This window comes from Oryzias melastigma, linkage group LG21 (genome assembly GCF_002922805.2).
Source record: "Oryzias melastigma strain HK-1 linkage group LG21, ASM292280v2, whole genome shotgun sequence".
Taxonomy (NCBI): Eukaryota; Metazoa; Chordata; class Actinopteri; order Beloniformes; family Adrianichthyidae; genus Oryzias; species Oryzias melastigma.
This window is the reverse complement of record NC_050532.1, coordinates 4,416,240-4,432,775: the sequence shown is the minus strand read 5'-3', so window position 1 is coordinate 4,432,775 and position 16,536 is coordinate 4,416,240. Positions and strand designations below refer to the sequence as shown.

The 16,536-nt window shown below is 37.4% G+C and overlaps 1 protein-coding gene across 2 annotated transcripts in view; it reads right to left on the bottom strand.

Moving 5' to 3' along the window:
* Positions 1–2,556: 2,556 nt before the first annotated feature.
* The window catches only part of tfg (trafficking from ER to golgi regulator), a 16,596-nt gene continuing 2,616 nt past the window's right edge, over positions 2,557–16,536 (bottom strand). Inside the window, exons 2-8 of one of the 2 annotated variants that reach the window (XM_024286904.2) lie at positions 15,635–15,848; positions 15,458–15,541; positions 12,794–12,940; positions 10,344–10,508; positions 10,122–10,268; positions 3,711–3,797; positions 2,557–3,627 (exon numbers count right to left, since the gene is read on the bottom strand). In XM_024286904.2, the coding sequence (XP_024142672.1) occupies positions 3,212–3,627; positions 3,711–3,797; positions 10,122–10,268; positions 10,344–10,508; positions 12,794–12,940; positions 15,458–15,541; positions 15,635–15,818 (1,230 nt within the window). In that variant the 5' untranslated portion in view covers positions 15,819–15,848 and the 3' untranslated portion in view covers positions 2,557–3,211. Of the gene's footprint in view, positions 3,631–3,710; positions 3,798–10,121; positions 10,269–10,343; positions 10,509–12,793; positions 12,941–15,457; positions 15,542–15,634; positions 15,849–16,536 lie in introns of both variants that reach the window. The other variant, XM_024286903.2, reaches the window with a different exon arrangement.

The window sequence follows — 16,536 nt, the reverse complement described above, 5'->3', positions numbered from 1 at the left end:
TGTTTATGACATATAGTCGGGAACAACCATCGCTGCCAACTTCTTTTGAAGAACATCCAGCTAGCTAATTCATCTTAGCTTAGCTTTGAGGCTAACCATTTTCTTTGCTAACGACGCAACATCAGCTTTGATCTTTGAACCTGTAATGCGATGGATTTTTTGGTTCAGTTGTTCCACTCTGAGCATGGAGCCTATTCAGAGCGAGCCAGAGCTCAGTCCGATTGTTAACGAACCAACACCACTAACAAAAGATGGGTCCAAGAACGGTTCCTGGTCCCGGACCACAGTCCGCATGAGTCATTCTGTAGAGCTGGGCTGACAAAATCAATTAATCGATCTGGATTGATCGAAGCTTAATAGGTCAATAATCGATCCATAAAAGTAGAGATTGATCTATTGCATAAAGCTAAAGTGTGCTAGCTTGATGCTAACGTAATAGGATTTCCCATAAGACGGCTAATGCTAACGCTAATGTGGACCTAAACATGCACTGTTGACTAAATGAAAATCTTTATTTACTCACAGGCATGAATTTTCCAAACTCTTTTAACAAAACATTTTTAAGTAACCATTTGTGGTCATATTTTGCTAATTCTTTCTTCTTCTGGAATAAGGTGTAATGCTATAGCGCAATCTCCGCCTAGAGGTCAAACTGAAACGCCTTCCAGGAGAAGCAGAACAATTATTGGAGCATCTCTGTTTGAGAATCCATGTAACACTGCATGGTATTCAAAATCTCATTATTATTTTACTAATACATTTTAAAGTATGTGAAATTATCAGATTACTATGTAAATATTCAAAACATATATAGATTATTAATGTATTACTAAACAAATGTGTCTAAATGTGTAAACCCATAAACTCCAAATTGAACTGAATTTAGTGGATCGAAAGAATAAAAAAAAAATCGGAACTGAAGCGATCCAGGCTCTTGTGAATCAAATTGATTCTGGAAACTATTGGCGATACCCAACCCTAGTATTCAGACTGAAACTTTGATCAAGATTTTCAGGAAAACGAACTGTGGTTCACTTTAAGCAAACAAATGTGTCCAGTCTGAATACAACCAGAGAGGAGCCTAGTTTTTATAAGCCTACAATTATGAACTAAAAACTATTAATAGTAGGAACACAATTAAATGTCATGTAGTTTTTTTTCTCAGATTCCCAAGCAGTTAACTAAAAAGTTAGCTGATGTCACCAAACATCATAAATAAATATATCTATTAACCCTTTAACACCAGACGCCTAAAGACAAAATATTTAACATACTGAAACTTTTCTCCTTAAGAATCTGCTGAAATTACGTTGATCGTGTTAGCGGTTGAAAAGTTACAGCAAATCAAAGAGCATAAATACTAGAGCTCCAATATTAAAATCAAAATATTAAAAGGTTAATTGAAGGTTTTCTCTGAAGCTTCGATCACACCGCCTTCTGAAACTTGCATTTAAGTGACTATTTCCAACGAAACATCTATGAATATGTGTTCAAAACTCACATTTGTCCATCACTGCGCACATTTTTAAGACACTATTTGCTCTGAAATTCCCTTTTCTCAGCTTCACAATCCACTGGAATTGGATTAAATGTGTAGTTCGAAGAACATGTGTTATTTTTGCTGTTTCCGGAAATTTCCCCAGTGTTAAAGGGTTAACCTTTACACTGTCATGTGACCAGCTAACCTTGCTAGCTTGCACTGAAGTTCTCTATTCTCTTGCAGTAATCGAAAATGTTATTGCTACGCGTGTAAATATGTAAAAATATTATTTAAATGAAAAACAAATGAAACTTTATATATACACATAAAAGTATATTTTTATTTTTAGAGTCCAGTGGCAAACATATGCTTATAAACAGGCTTCACTGCCGTCATCTCAAATGTGAGGGTACTTTTTCTTCATTAAATTTCATATTAAAGGGCAAAATAAGCCATTTCCATAGTAAAAATAAACTTTTGTGTTGCTAAAGCATTAATTTTTCTTCTGAAGCTTAACCAAATGTTTATTAAATCCCCTAACCTGCACTTAAATCAATTTAGCCTCTATTGGAGCCATGTTTTCACATTACAGACATGCTGAAATATTTTTAAATGGAGTAAGACGGCTTTGATGCAATAAAACATTGTCTAACCTAAGTGAATGACATAAAAATTTAATTTACTGGATATGTATGTAGACGTGAAAGCAGTTTATTAAGCCTCCAGCGAACCACTGATCAGACAGTCCATTAATAGCAGACAAAGTGAACAGACTTTGGTTTGGCTCCCGCTGCGTGGAAAGCCGTTACTCCCACCGGCTTCTTTAAACCGTCATTAATAACCATGTGTGCCTAATTCTTTACCTCAAGCAGTTTGACATTAAAGACCAAACAACTACTCCCACGACCAGCCAACCACAACCCACAGGCAGGAAAACATGGGAGCATTCCCAGAATTTACCGCCGTTTTCCAGATCCGGGTGGAGTGGGGGAGAAGAGGTGACCTCACAGACCACAGATGAAGATTGTAGGAGAAATATAATGTACAGGAGAAGAGAAACCACAACATCCTGCCACTGGGTTTCAATCATTTATTAGTTTCAAGAACAAAAATGTTACAGTTTATACATAAACAACTAATATCACTCAAAGGTGGAATTTGATTTGATATATTAGTAAAAACCAGTGAAAGAGAAAAAGGAAAAAAAACAACCTGCACTGGAAGTGAAACACAATAAGAAGCTCAAAAAAACAAAAGATAAAGATTCTGCTTTCAGGACTCAAAACTACACCTCCCATAAGCCATCACTTAGTTAGTGTTCCCTAACATCCGGGACGGGCATCAACAAATTAATACCGTAAAGGTGGTGAGTTTGATCAAAACAAGGGAACTAAACAAAAGGGGATTGAGCGTGACGGTGTGTTGTGGACGCTCCTCCACAGAGGTTTTCAGATGTCTCCTCGCTGTACTGAAGGTCTAACGTACGACGGATACAAGAGGGGGGGGCAGGAGGAGCAGACACAACAGAGCGGCGTGCTGCAGAAACAAACACTAACCATCAGACTGGGAGGGGCTGCTTGTTTCATCAGTGGGCTTAATATTTGAATGAGGGGAGTTTAGAGGGGGGTCCCCAGGTAGGCCTTGTGTCTGCACCCCTCCGATCAGTTGGGAGCCACATACAGGGTGGGGGTATTAAGGGTGTGTAAGGGTGCGTGAAAGCTACGCTCCTTTTTACCGGTAGCCAGGGCCCGGTTGAGCGTAGCCCTGACCGTACGGAGGGCGGTTACGGGCGTACGGGTTTGCACTTCCAGGTGGAGGGGTGCTTCCTGGGGGAGGGGTGTACCCCGGGCGGGGCTGGTACCCTGAGCCGGGCTGGGAGGTGGGCGGAATGCTGTAGTTGGCAGGCTGGGAGGCTTGGGAGTTAAAGTTTTGGGGAGTGAAGGCTCCTGGTGGATACTGCTGGGCTCCGTGTGATGGGTGGGGCTGCTGCTGCCCTCCTTGGAAGCCGGGGGTTGGAGCTGGAGCAGGAGCAGGAGCTTGGGAGGAGGGGGGAGGGTAATTCTGAAACTGCTGCTGCTGCTGCGGCTGCTGTGGAGGGCCAGGCTGAGGAGCTCCTGGCTGGGGGGCTCCTGACTGAGGACTATAACCTGCTGACAAAAGAAGAACAAAATAATCACTCTAATGAAGAAATAAAAATCTGCGTCTGGTTTTCATCTCTCAGGACTCTTACCAGGATATTGCATCGCATACTGGGAGGGGGCGCCCGGCTGCTGAGGCGGGTACCCCCCAGGAGCCTGGTACTGTTGGTACACTTGGCCTGAAAGGAAACATAAGTAATATCATCAGATGTTTTTAACACACATCAAGATTTAGCTCAACTGTGAAACTAAATCTAGACCACATGTGTCAAAGTCACAGAAAAACAGGCAGAATTTTATTCCAGAATAAATCAACTTAAACCTTAAATAACTTTCAATATTTTATTCTCCATAAAAATATATTGTCAATATTATACAAGTTAGAAATAAGCACAAGATAACATTGAGCCATTAATAAAAATAAAATAAAATGATCTAGCGGGCCGGATATAATTACCTGGAATTTAGCCTATGTGCTGTAAACACTTTACTGTATAATGTTGCATATCACAGCAAAGCTGCTTTGATCATCTGCAGAATCCGTTTGAATTACAGTAATTCTTATTGTATTGTTGTTGATGACTAGCATGAGCAGCTCAGTGGAGGTAAAGTGGATTCTAGATCTGTGCAATAAATCGTAAATTTATCGTCATATCAGTCTGTACGATATGCGTATCGCAAACGATAAACTGCGATAAATGGTTGCTACAGATGTTTACATACATGCTATCCAATCTCTGTCTTCAAATATTTAGTCAATCAAATAGAAGAAACTACACCACTAGCTTAACTTTTCTCATTTCTAAACAGTTTTTAGAAATTAACCACAAAGAGCAACAGAAGGGTCGGCTTAAAACATAATTTAGCCAACTAGAAATAAGTAATTGTACACAATTTTTAGAAAATTCTAGGGACCACATATTATTGATCAGATGAAAGGAGCCTTAGGGCCGGTGGAAATTTGAACACAGGCTGCATTTGGCCCACGGGCCAGACCTTGGACGTGCCTGTTTTACACATTTGACTATTTGGATGGAACCCTCTACATCACTGACCAATCGAATGGAGCCTTTTTGTTAGATACCCGCCTCATGGAGTTCAATATGAGTCACTTTTATTTGAACAACACTTGCAGTGAAATGGAAACGATGCATTAGTCGTTCTGGTATTTGTTCATGTATCGCAAGTCATATCATCATTGCAATATTGGTCATTAATATTACAAGTTTTCCTCATTCGTGCAGCCCTAGTGAATACTAGGTAATTAAAGTTACACATCATGCCTCACATTCAATAATTTTTCATATTTCTTCCGACTGAGTAAAAAAAACATAAGACATTCTTCATACAGTTTTAGCAAAGGTGTCCATTTGACAAAATGTCTGAACAGGATGCTGATAGACTGGATCTGTCAACACGATACAATAAACCTGTAGCACATGGGAAAAAGAGAGAAGATGAAGTTCTGGGAATCACCTGAGCATCTGGACGTATCAGGAAAGAGATTTACCAAGAAAAAGAAACGAAAAACGCAGTTGTGTACTCAAAAAATAACAAATTTCCTAGCATGCTACAGCTAGCCTTCAGGTTAGGCAGCACAGAACTGATGTAGACCAAAAATAAGATGTTTATCTTGATCAAAACAGTATTTGCATCATCAGATAATCCTGCGATTGTTTGCTTTCGTCAGATTTAATCACCTCTGACTGCGCTGCGCCACAAACCCTCGTGCACAGATGGAATACATTTATCTCGGTGACGTGAGCTTGCAGAGAAACTTTCCTCCAAATTTCCAGGAAAAGATGTCGAGCTCCTACAGTATCGGATCACGGGCCTTGACAGTAATGTCAAAAACGTTTGTGCACGTTGCCTTTCATCAGGTTGTGGGCATCTTTCCATTGACTGTCGAAGGATCCCGCAGACTTTGGTCCAACTTCGCCTTATCAGAACCTAGTGGATGACGGCGTTAGGAAATACTGAAATTGAGCTGAACTGACAGGTTTCTAAATTTAAGAAAAGCTCCGGTAAATGCTGACAGACCTCATCTTGAAACAGTAACAACAGAGTGTAGCTTCATACCATGAAGATGGTTCAGTTTCTCCTTCTAATTTAAGTAGATAATAAAAAAAATACATTTTTTTAATTTTTGAGTTAAAACCTGAAAACTAAAGACAAATAGGAGCAGTGACTGAAATGATGAGGTGGTCGTCTGTTATCTCCTTCAACAAGTGTGCTGCCATCTTTATAGAGAGAGGAGGTATGTGTGTGAAGTTGGTTTCATCTGTATCCCATCATGAACGGGGGTGGGAGGCTGCTGTCATTTCTGCTTTTTGGAGTTTCAGACTTCAGGACAATGTTGAAGTTTTGAGTACGTTCATTGACATGCAGTACAGAGAGGCTTTTATAGATGACTCAGGGTTAGTGAATTTAACGAAATAAATTAAAAAACTGTCAGTAGGTGGGGTTTCTAAGAATAAAGGCACCAAAACTGGAGCCAATTCAGCTGCTAGGATTAAAAAGACAAAAGTGAGATGGGAACAAAAAGTGTAGAGGGACATCAAATATCACCAACATGGAAGCCACCATTGTGCCTAAAAATCTGACATCATCACTAAGCTGTTCTGCTGCATTTGAACTCTTTTGTCAGATCATTTTGTATCATCTGTAAACTTAAACCATTTTTACAAAACTTACAATTCCCTTCAGAGACTCATTACAGATAAATCTCACTAATGAAAATGGTGTTTTTACTGTTATTACCATGTGCTTGTGGTATTTTTTCATGGAGAATATATATTAGGAAAAATGTCATTTATGAGTATTTCTTTATTTAAATTACTGTGAATTAGGAGCAGATCAAAAAATGCAGTTTGAAAAAGAGCTTACTTTTTAAGTAGAAAATGCACTGGGCAATCACAAGCTCCCTGCTCCGCTCCATTCTGATGCATCAATTACACCGATAGTTAAACTATGTCCTAGAAAAGGACACATGGTTTCTGATTTTGCCCCAAAACGGCATAATCATAACTAAAAGACTAACGCTTTGAAAATAGATCATAAGATGATCAGAGTGGGACTCTGATGTCATCTGAGCCTCATGAACATTGAAAGTCTGTAGGAAGCTTAAAAACACACATAAGTCTATGATAATATTCAGTCGGTTGTTGATGTGGAGAATCACTAACTTTTAATTAAAAGAATAGCAGAAATAACCATCAGCTCCAAACATTTGTGTTAATCACCTCTGCTTTAAATTCTCATGGAACTCTAAAGATTTTATACACTAAACTCAACTTAAACGATTACTGAGGCCTCGAGACAGCTAACAAGCCGCGGGGGGTAAAGGGGGATATGATGGTGGGAGGCGGCTTTAATTGGCTTAATTGCTTTGGTAATGGTTACCTACGAGAACTGTAATGGAAAATGAGTCAGCATCAAACAACAGGGTGAAATTGGTACCATCTCCCTGTAAATCCTGTCAGCAACATTCCTACGGAACAAAGCGACATAAACATGTCTTTAATGGACACATTTCCAGGTAACATATGCTTAGTTTTTCTTTCATCTCACGTTTGTTTTACCTTTAATTGGCGAACTGGCATTAATTGGCTTTAATTTGGCTTTAAGCAACCATAATGAAACCGTATGCATCAGCAGAGATTTCTATGTAATAGCAGAAAGTGGAAAACTGTAGTTACAGGAGATCTTTTATAGAGTTTAAGAATCAAACAGTCGGGTCTTCGTTTTCACAAAGGATCTACTGCCTTGATTCTCTGGTAATGATCAAGAAATCATTTTTCAGCGATTGCCGTCAGTTTACGGTAAACAACAATCGCATTAACCAGTAGAAACCAAGAGACTCAGAAACATGACTTTAAGTCTGTTTTTTTTCCAACAGACACCAGCCTAAATTAAATTTGGATTATGTGCATTCGTCATTCTGGTATTGCAATTTGTTTTTTAAATGATAAAGTGATTGAGCCAGATAGACCTGTTAATAGATAGATTCATCATAAGGTTTCATAATATTTGGTCAATTTCCCCAGTTATTAATTATACAGGGCATTCCTATATTTTTGGGGGCATCCGAGTCTACAATTCCAAAATGCGGAGCCAGGAAAATTTCCCAGAAGTCTTTGCATGTGTGCAGTGTGCATTTATGGTCACTAGATTGGCAAATGTAAAGCACAATGCAATGCTTTTAACCTTTTTATCTGTTTAAAGAAATGTACATTTATTTTATATAAATTACATGAACTGTCATCAGAACACAGCAGATTCATGCGTAAAAGGTTCACATTGATTAGGCTTTTACTTTGTCAAATGAGTGATGTCATATCTACCATCAAAAATGTAGCGAATGCAGGGCACTTTATTGTCTTTACAGTAATTCAAAATCTGAATATATGTTTTTTAATGCGTCAGTTAGACCCAAATCCAGAAGTTTAGTCAGCTTGAAACTATTTATTCCTCTAAATTTAGGTCTCTAAATTCGCTTAGTCGGGCTAATCTTTGACCTCTACACATGGACAAGTCCTTAAAACCAGGGAAACTTGAGATTAGAAAGACCTAGCTAATTATGAGCGAGCAAAATTAACCAGATAGGCTAGGTGGTGTCAAAGTATTGTGTTAATTGAAATGAATTATTACTGACTACAATTACAAATAATCACTATTAATAATTATTATTTAGAAGGTACCAATAATTAATAACAAATGATTTTTTTCTTAATTGTTTGAGATTAAAATAAAACACCCCATATTGGTGTAAAAGTAAAGGATGGAAGTCTGTTATATAAGGAAAACATCATAAAGTCATTTTTTTTTTTGTAATTTGATCTTTTACTGTACCACAATGTCATTTAAATGAAATGTCACCGAAATGAATTCTAATTCAGGATGAATTCAGGACTCCCTTGAAAAAGAGATCGATGGATCTCAATGGGATTTTTTCCTGGTTAAATAATGGTTAAATAAATAAAATAAAATAATAAATAAAAAAAATAAATTAAATTAATTTAAATAAAAATATCTCAAAAACAGGAATTTTACAGCAAATATTAGGTTAAAGAGGTGCAATTAAAAAAATATTATTACAGGTCACAATTAATCGCACAAAAAAAATGAAGCATTTGACAGCACTAAGATAGGTTTGCACAATAAATAAATCAACATAGGTCGTGTATGGTAGTAGGTGTAAACTGTGATAAATGTTGAATGTTAACACACATGTTTAGACAGAGAAACCATTAGATTTTTAAAAAGCCAAAGCAGACACTACCTACATTGTTCGTAATTGTTGTCTATTCGTTTTTTGCCAGCTTGACTAGAAAGGTAGATTGTCTGACCAGATTCCTGTTGAGATAATTTGCAGTATAACTTATGTTGACTTTTATTTAAATAAAACTGTTAGAGTGATATGGAAATTATGTACGAGTTGCTTTTTTTTGCCATTTGTTGATGTATCACAAGTTTTATTGTCCTAATATCTCTTAAAACACACTGCAAGTTTTCTTCGTGAATAACTAATAGTGGCTTTTAGCTACGCTAACATGTTACAGAACTATAGAAAGTGGGTTAACCAAACTCCATCTGAAGTGAAGAGAATCACACCGACATGCATGCTGTCCTTCACTGCAGCACTGATCCGGGGTCAAACTGTGTCTCAGCTCTCAGTTGTTTTCTTTACTCCAATCAGTGCACATTCATCCAGACCCTAACCTCAAATATCTTGGCATGGTTAACTACATGAGGTAAGGAAAAACAAAATGATGGATTTGCACAGGTTTCTTTTTTAATCAAAGCAAAACAGAAATGAGCTATCAGACTAAATGATAAGCTGAAGTTACAATAAGCTAAAAACATGTTGCTACGTGAGAAGACTGCTCTGTTGTTCATGGATCATCATTTAGCTCTTTGGCAACAGAGTGTAGGATTACACACTGATTTGGCAAACTAAAAAGTGTTTAAAACTGAACAAAAGGTCATCGTTCGTGTTTACTTAAAAAACTAACAGTAAAACAGATTTTGTCAACAGATAATGGATAAAATCTATATTGCATCTTTCAGATAAAACTGATTTATAAAGCTCTTTAAAAGGCAGACTGCTTATGCTTATTCGGACACTAAAGCGCTTTTATCCTGAAGTTGGCTCTGGTATTTTTCCTGCATGAATCCTTCAAATATGTCGCAGGACACCTAAACGACAAACGTACTTTGAACAATCGTAACTCTTTGACCATTTAAGCGATTGATATAATTCTGTGGCAGAAAAAGGTGGCGTTGCACCATTATGCAACACTTTATAAAGTGTTGCATAATGGCACAGAATCCGCCAATCGACTTTGAATGCGTAAAGTCCTACTACTGTAAAGTGTAGCTAGTCAGCACAAGTCTGCTTTTTTTGCAGCACAATCTGCAGGAACTGTGTTAAAACGGTTGAAGAGTTCGCCTAAAGAATGTGAACACTGAGAGCTAAAAGAGTTTAGGTTGCATCAGCTCACCATCCATCCCAGAAGGCGGTCCCTGCTGTACTCCAGGATAGGCAGGCTGTGGCTGGGGGGGGACTCCCGGCTGAGGCGCTGCAGATGAGGATGAAGCGATGCTGTCGGGGGTTCCCGAGCGCTCCTCTGCTACAACAGCAGGGGGAGCTACAGGTGACAGATGGACATTGAAGACTTGCGCTACAACTACTCATAGATTGGTGGTTGTGTAGCTCACAGTACCTGGAGCCTGGTCCTCACTCAGGCCGAAAGCAGAGATGACATTCTTGCTGACCTCATCTTGGTTTTTCAAAGGGTCAAAGGCCGACATGCTGGCTGCACTGACGGGGGGGCCTTTGACTGAGGGGTCAGCTGCAACGACTTTACCTTCACGCCCATCGACTGACTCTGCAAACGGGACAAAAACATCAGAAAAACTGCAGGGAAGGCGTCTTATGTTTGATATGTTACAATCAAACAACTCATTCAACTCCTAATTAACTAAGAAAAAATGGCAACTGGATTGCCTTCATTTTGTTGGCGCCATTTTCCATTGGTGAAGTCACACTCGTTTGGTCCAGTTCTCACATACAGTCAATGATCTGAACAAAAGGCGCAGCTAAGAAAAAAATAACACCAGTGAAACTGCGGCAACAATAAGTATTTTTCTTTTAAAATAATAAAGATTCTTAGACATAAGTTTTGGTCTTTGATATTTGAATCTATGACGGGAGTTTTGCCTGCCGTGCAGACGAATGGGCGAGTCCGACCACAGCTGAACCGGACTGAAGTGCTGTATAACAAAGTTAGTGCATCTTTGCAGACAAATACTCTTTTTACACACATTTAATTTCTTTTTGCTCTTATAAATTGTCTCGTTCTGCTGCCAGAGTCCATGTGGGATTCAGATTTTACAGTTGTGGCTGTTGTTTTTTTTCTTCCTTGTTTGTTAGCAAACTGAAGCCTAGCAGACGATCTTATGAGTCTTTTTTGACTGTTTTGGGGCTTAAGATAGAAACTAAGAGCAGCTTTTGTGCAGGAACTGAAATGCAAGCAGAGAGCGACATGTTCTGCTGATTCATAAGCCAGAAGTTCTTACCTTCAGGACATAGCTGCCCTTTGGAGGCAACATGAACTTTAATGTTATTAAAATGGGGCTCAATTACAGCGTTGGCTTGTTAATTGTGGAGGTCACGTTCTAAAAATGACCCACAATAGGTGAAACCTACAAAGTAGGATTACAGATGTTTTAAGGCTGTAAAACCCCTCACAACACACGTTCTATACTTTTCACTGACAGACATGAACATTTTCACACTTTCTTGTTTAAACTCTCAAAGTTGAAACTTTCGTAGAAAAATAAGTAGAGAATAATAAAGATCAGATTCAATCCAAGATTTATGTGAATGTGGAAAGTTGAATGCATTCTGTACAGTAGACACGGAACAGATTGACAAGGCCAATGGCCAATCAGGACGCAGAGCACACATGCTAACAGCAAGACCATGAAAAGTGAACCCCGATATAGCGAGGGAACACTGTATAGCAATACTTTTGATCCAAACCAGATTATCTAGTTCAAGTGATCAGTGTAAAAATTCCTTCAAGTGAATCCTGATTGGTAACCACAATCCACCCAGTCAGAGAAAGTAAGGAGCTCTTTTGCATATGGAGAAGTATGGAGAAAAACCAAAATGTCTCAGGCTAAGACGAGGGGAGGATTTTAATGTTTGGCCACTTGTGCATTAGTGCTTCACAAATGCTGCAAAGGTTCTAAGACACATCTGCCAATTTATGCTTCCACTATCATTAATGTCGCTGCGGAGAAATTTCCTCAGTTTGAGAATCTTAAGGGAGGTACGCCCAAACCAAAACCATTAGCAGTACTGTAGCAGATGCTAATGCTCTAGTACCCATTAGTGGAATGCTAACACCATTTGTGGGATGCTAATGTACAAGAAATTATGTTTGTTCAAAGAACCACAAGCTAAGACTTCTTCTTCTTTTTCTTTCTGCTTTTCCCTTCAGGGGTCGCCACAGCGAATCAGTTTCCTCCATCTAAGCCTGTCTTCAGCATCCTCCACTCTAACACCAGCCACCTTCATATCTTCATTCACTGCATCCATAAACCTCCTCTTTGGTCTTCCTCTAGACCTCTTTCCTGGCAGCTCTAGACTCAGCATCCTTCTACCAATATATTCACTGTCTTTCCTCTGAACATGTCCAAACCATCTCAGTCTGGCCTCTCTGACTTTCTCTCCAAAACCTCTAACATGTGCTGTCCCTCTGATGTATTCATTCCTGATCCTATCCATCCTGGTCACTCCCAAAGAGAACCTCAGCATCTTCGTCTCTGCTACCTCCAGCTCTGCTTCCTGTCTTTTCTTCAGTCCCACTGTTTCTAGTCCAAACAACATGGCTGGTCTCACCACAGTCTTGTACACCTTTCCTTTCATTTGTGCTCAATTTTATTTAATTTACTGTTTTTTAAGCTTTATTTAGGAGAAAAACAAGCACCTGTTGTATTTGGATGACATTTTCCAGATGCTTTGATTTCATAACTTTCCTGTAAAAGCATTTTTCAGACATTTCCTTTCCCACCAAACTGTAGTGAGTCCACTGACTTGAACCTGAACCTGATCTACGTAACACGGTTCTATGGCTGTCAGTGTCATTGGAGAAGAGATGCTTACCGGTGTCTGGTGCAGTAGCAGCTAGGCCGGGCTCTGTGGGGGGTTCCAAGCTATCGAGGAGATAGTTGACTTTGTTTCGGAGCTCGATGAGCTCTCTGCGGAGGTACTTCACTTGACTTGATTCCAAAGGCCTGGGCTGGCCGTTCACTGCAGATAAAGGAATGAAATGAATGAAAATGAAAATTATTTAAAAAATACTGTTTAATATTATTTGAGTCACTGTGAACAAACATTTCTCTATGTTTTTACCATCTTCTTTGGCTTTACCGTCAACAGAATAAGCAGTAAGTGCTAGAGATCGTGTTTCTACACAAATCTCAGTCAGATGCTATGAGGCTTGTTTGGTCAAACAATCAGTTTATTATTTGTATGATTACATTTAAAAAGTCAACATAAAGCTCTTCCTTTTTCTTACAAAAAAAAAAAACAACATAAGATCATTACAACAGATTATCTTTTTTAAAGTGGCTTACTTCATTCTAAAACCACTTAAAAGCTAAATAAAGTTTTGTGAAAAAAATGACATTTTTAGGTGAATTTAGCCTACATAAAAGATTTAGGAACACTCCAAATTATGATACTTGCAAAGATTTAAAACTTTGTTTTTAAATATTCAGGATATTTAACCAGATTACTTTAACTTCTCTTTGCTCCACACCTTTCCAAGCTTTTCTCAAAATCGGCACAGCTGACAAGTTTTTGTTTCATTAGGCGATAAGAGCTACAAGAAAGGACATTAAATTCAAAATGAGTCAAATTTTTTTGCATCAAACTTCAAAAGAAAAAATGCTGTAAGACCCTAAAAATAACTCAAATTGTAATTCAATATTTTGTTAAAATGTTTTGGATGCTATTTTAGAGTTCAACAAATGTTGAGAAGTTAGAATGGCATTCACTGCCATTATTTTGGAAATAAAAGTTTAGATTTATGTTTAAGAATAAGTGCTAGTTTTAGAACTTGAGGATTTATTAAGATGAGGAAACTCGTACGAAGATCGTATTTTTATTTTGTTTTAAAAAAAATAATTTCCACTTATTACACTAGTTTTTTGTCACTGCGATCATGAACAACAATCAGGTTCATAAAAACTGAAAATAATACAAACCATTTGCTTAGATTAAATATGCATAAGTTGGCTTTACAACAAACAGACTGAAGTAATGCTATCTAACAGTCACCTTTTTTGCTTATTTTTCCCTTTCTGAGAGCTTTGTGGAACTCCTTGTTTCTAAATTTCGATATAAGATGTTTTGTTAGGTAAAATTTAAAGATAATTTTATTAATTTATTGTGATTTAGTTTTATTCTCCTATTTTTAGGTTACCTCTTTCAGTTAATGTTATGCTACCAATCAACTATTGGGCTAATAAAGTATTTAGGAGACTCATCATGTTGGTTTAATGACTGTGTACTTGCTTATTTAGTTATTTTATACGTTTTTGATGCCTATTGTTTGAAGATTTACTTCAATTTACACCCACATTTATGTGAAGAACTTGTGTAATAATGAAACAAGTTGTAGCATATTTTGATCATGAATGCATTTGAGAGGATTGTTAAATTGTAGCCAGTAGTTTATATGCTGGAAATAAATCTGCTCCTTGCAAAAAACTGAAGCAGATTGTTGGAGTTCATGACGAGCAAATAAAAAGGAATTCTGGGTAATGCTTTGCACCGTGTGGTCTGTCCCACAACAGAAAGTAAATCACCACAAACCCTCTGTAAACAGAGTAGTTTTTCAGAAATAAAGTGCTTTTTTCTGCAGTTTTCTACTGTCCGATCACAGGAGCCAGAACAAAGAAATACTGGTAAATTCAGGCAAAGCTGTGAGATTGAGGCCATCATGGCATCCTAGATTTGCTGCATGCATTAAATCTCAGCACATATTGGAGATTATAATCTTCTTGAGGTCTTAGCATGCGATACTGAGTCAAAACTCCTGAATGATTTACCTCTGTTATGCACCCAACTTATTATTCCCTTTTTAAAAAAAATATATGTTTTCTTATTAACCTGAAAAAGATTTCATTAAAAAAAATGTTAAATTCTTTATTAAAAAGGATCTCATCTAAATAGTCAGGGATTAGGATTTGTACTAAATGTGTCCTGGGAGCAACTTCAAACTCTTCAAGATGCTCTGACTTGAATACATTATGGAGTTGAAAGTTTTTAAAATGTCTTTTTTCCACTTAGCCGACAAAGATTAATCCATTAGAAACACTTGCAAACTACAAGTGTTTACAAAAGATACGGAAATGCTATAAATATTATATTTAATTGTTTAATCATCATTGGAGCTATAACCGAACTTGACTGCCTTTGGTTACATCCTAAATAAAATTAAAACTTTATTTTAGACAATTACTTTTATTAAAATATTAAAAAAAAAAGATTTGCTTATTAAGCTGGTCCAAGGAGACCAATAGAAACTGATCCTGAATCAATTGGTGGAAGCGAGAAAACTTTCATTTTGAGTGGAGAGATTTGCTCTACAAAACACTGCCCTCTAGCGGCCAGCCACTGGAACAGCTAGAATAAACTGCTAAGTTTAAAAACTGTAGCATTACTCAAAAGCTTTATTTAAAAAAAATATGCTTGAATTTTACAAGTAGAAAAAAAAACATAAGGTGAAAGAAAAGGAGCAAGGAAAATATGTTATCTTACCAAATAAAGTCAGTTTGAGTATTCTACTGCACTGGATTGCAAAAGACAGGTCGGAGCTGTCAAAGATGGTGATGAGATCTTCATCTGTGGATATGCAAAGGTAAAAGAAGACTTCATAGTGATCACACTTCTCAGCGTTGAGAAAAAAATCAGAGCTTGTTTAATGTTTTGACGCACCTTCATCTTTGTATTTGATGGTAACCTCGTCGCTGCTCTGCAGTTTGCCCCTGAAGACGCGCTGCATCATCAACACCAGCTCGTCGTATGTGATGTCTTCATTATGGATGGGGATGCGCCTTATGTCGTCGCCCAGCTGGGCTTTGATGATGAGCTTCCCGCTCAGGTCCAGCTGGCCGTTCATGGTGCCGTCTGACCTCTTCTGCTCCCACCGCTGAGAAGACAAAAGAACCAAGAAACGGCGCTGAATGAGAGCTTCGTTTCTCTTTCTTCATCTACTGCATTTACAAACTTAGCTTCAAATGACAGAAAAAAGTGACAAGCGTATGTACATAAAACAACTCCAAGGTTATTTTAAACTGCATTACAAACATTAGAATGTAATCAAATGCAAGTTTTTATGACTTGTCCAAGTTAGCCTTTTTTAAATCATGGGGAGTTGTAAAGAACATGAGATTACTTGTGTAAAAAATCTCAATCTTAAATACTGACTTGAAATTAATAACTAAATCTAGATAAAAAAACATTCATTTAATGAAGTTGTACTAATGTCAAATTTAATAAAATATGGAAAACAAAATCAACTTAATAATTGCAATCAAATTTTGTACCTTAAGGCAGAAAAAGTAGCCAAAATTCTTATTGATGTTTTGTGTGAGTAACCTTTATCATGGACCGCAACAGTCTTTTTTATTTATTTTATTGCTTTCAAGAGAGAATCGAAATAAACCACACAGTAAAAATCCAGTCAAAATATCTTCAAAAGCAATACAAATTCTAAAACTACCATAACACATTTAACCTGAAATTGAGAAATTTCAGTTATTATAAATTTAACATAATATTTTCAAGATTTTATATATATATATATATATATATATATATATATATATATATATATA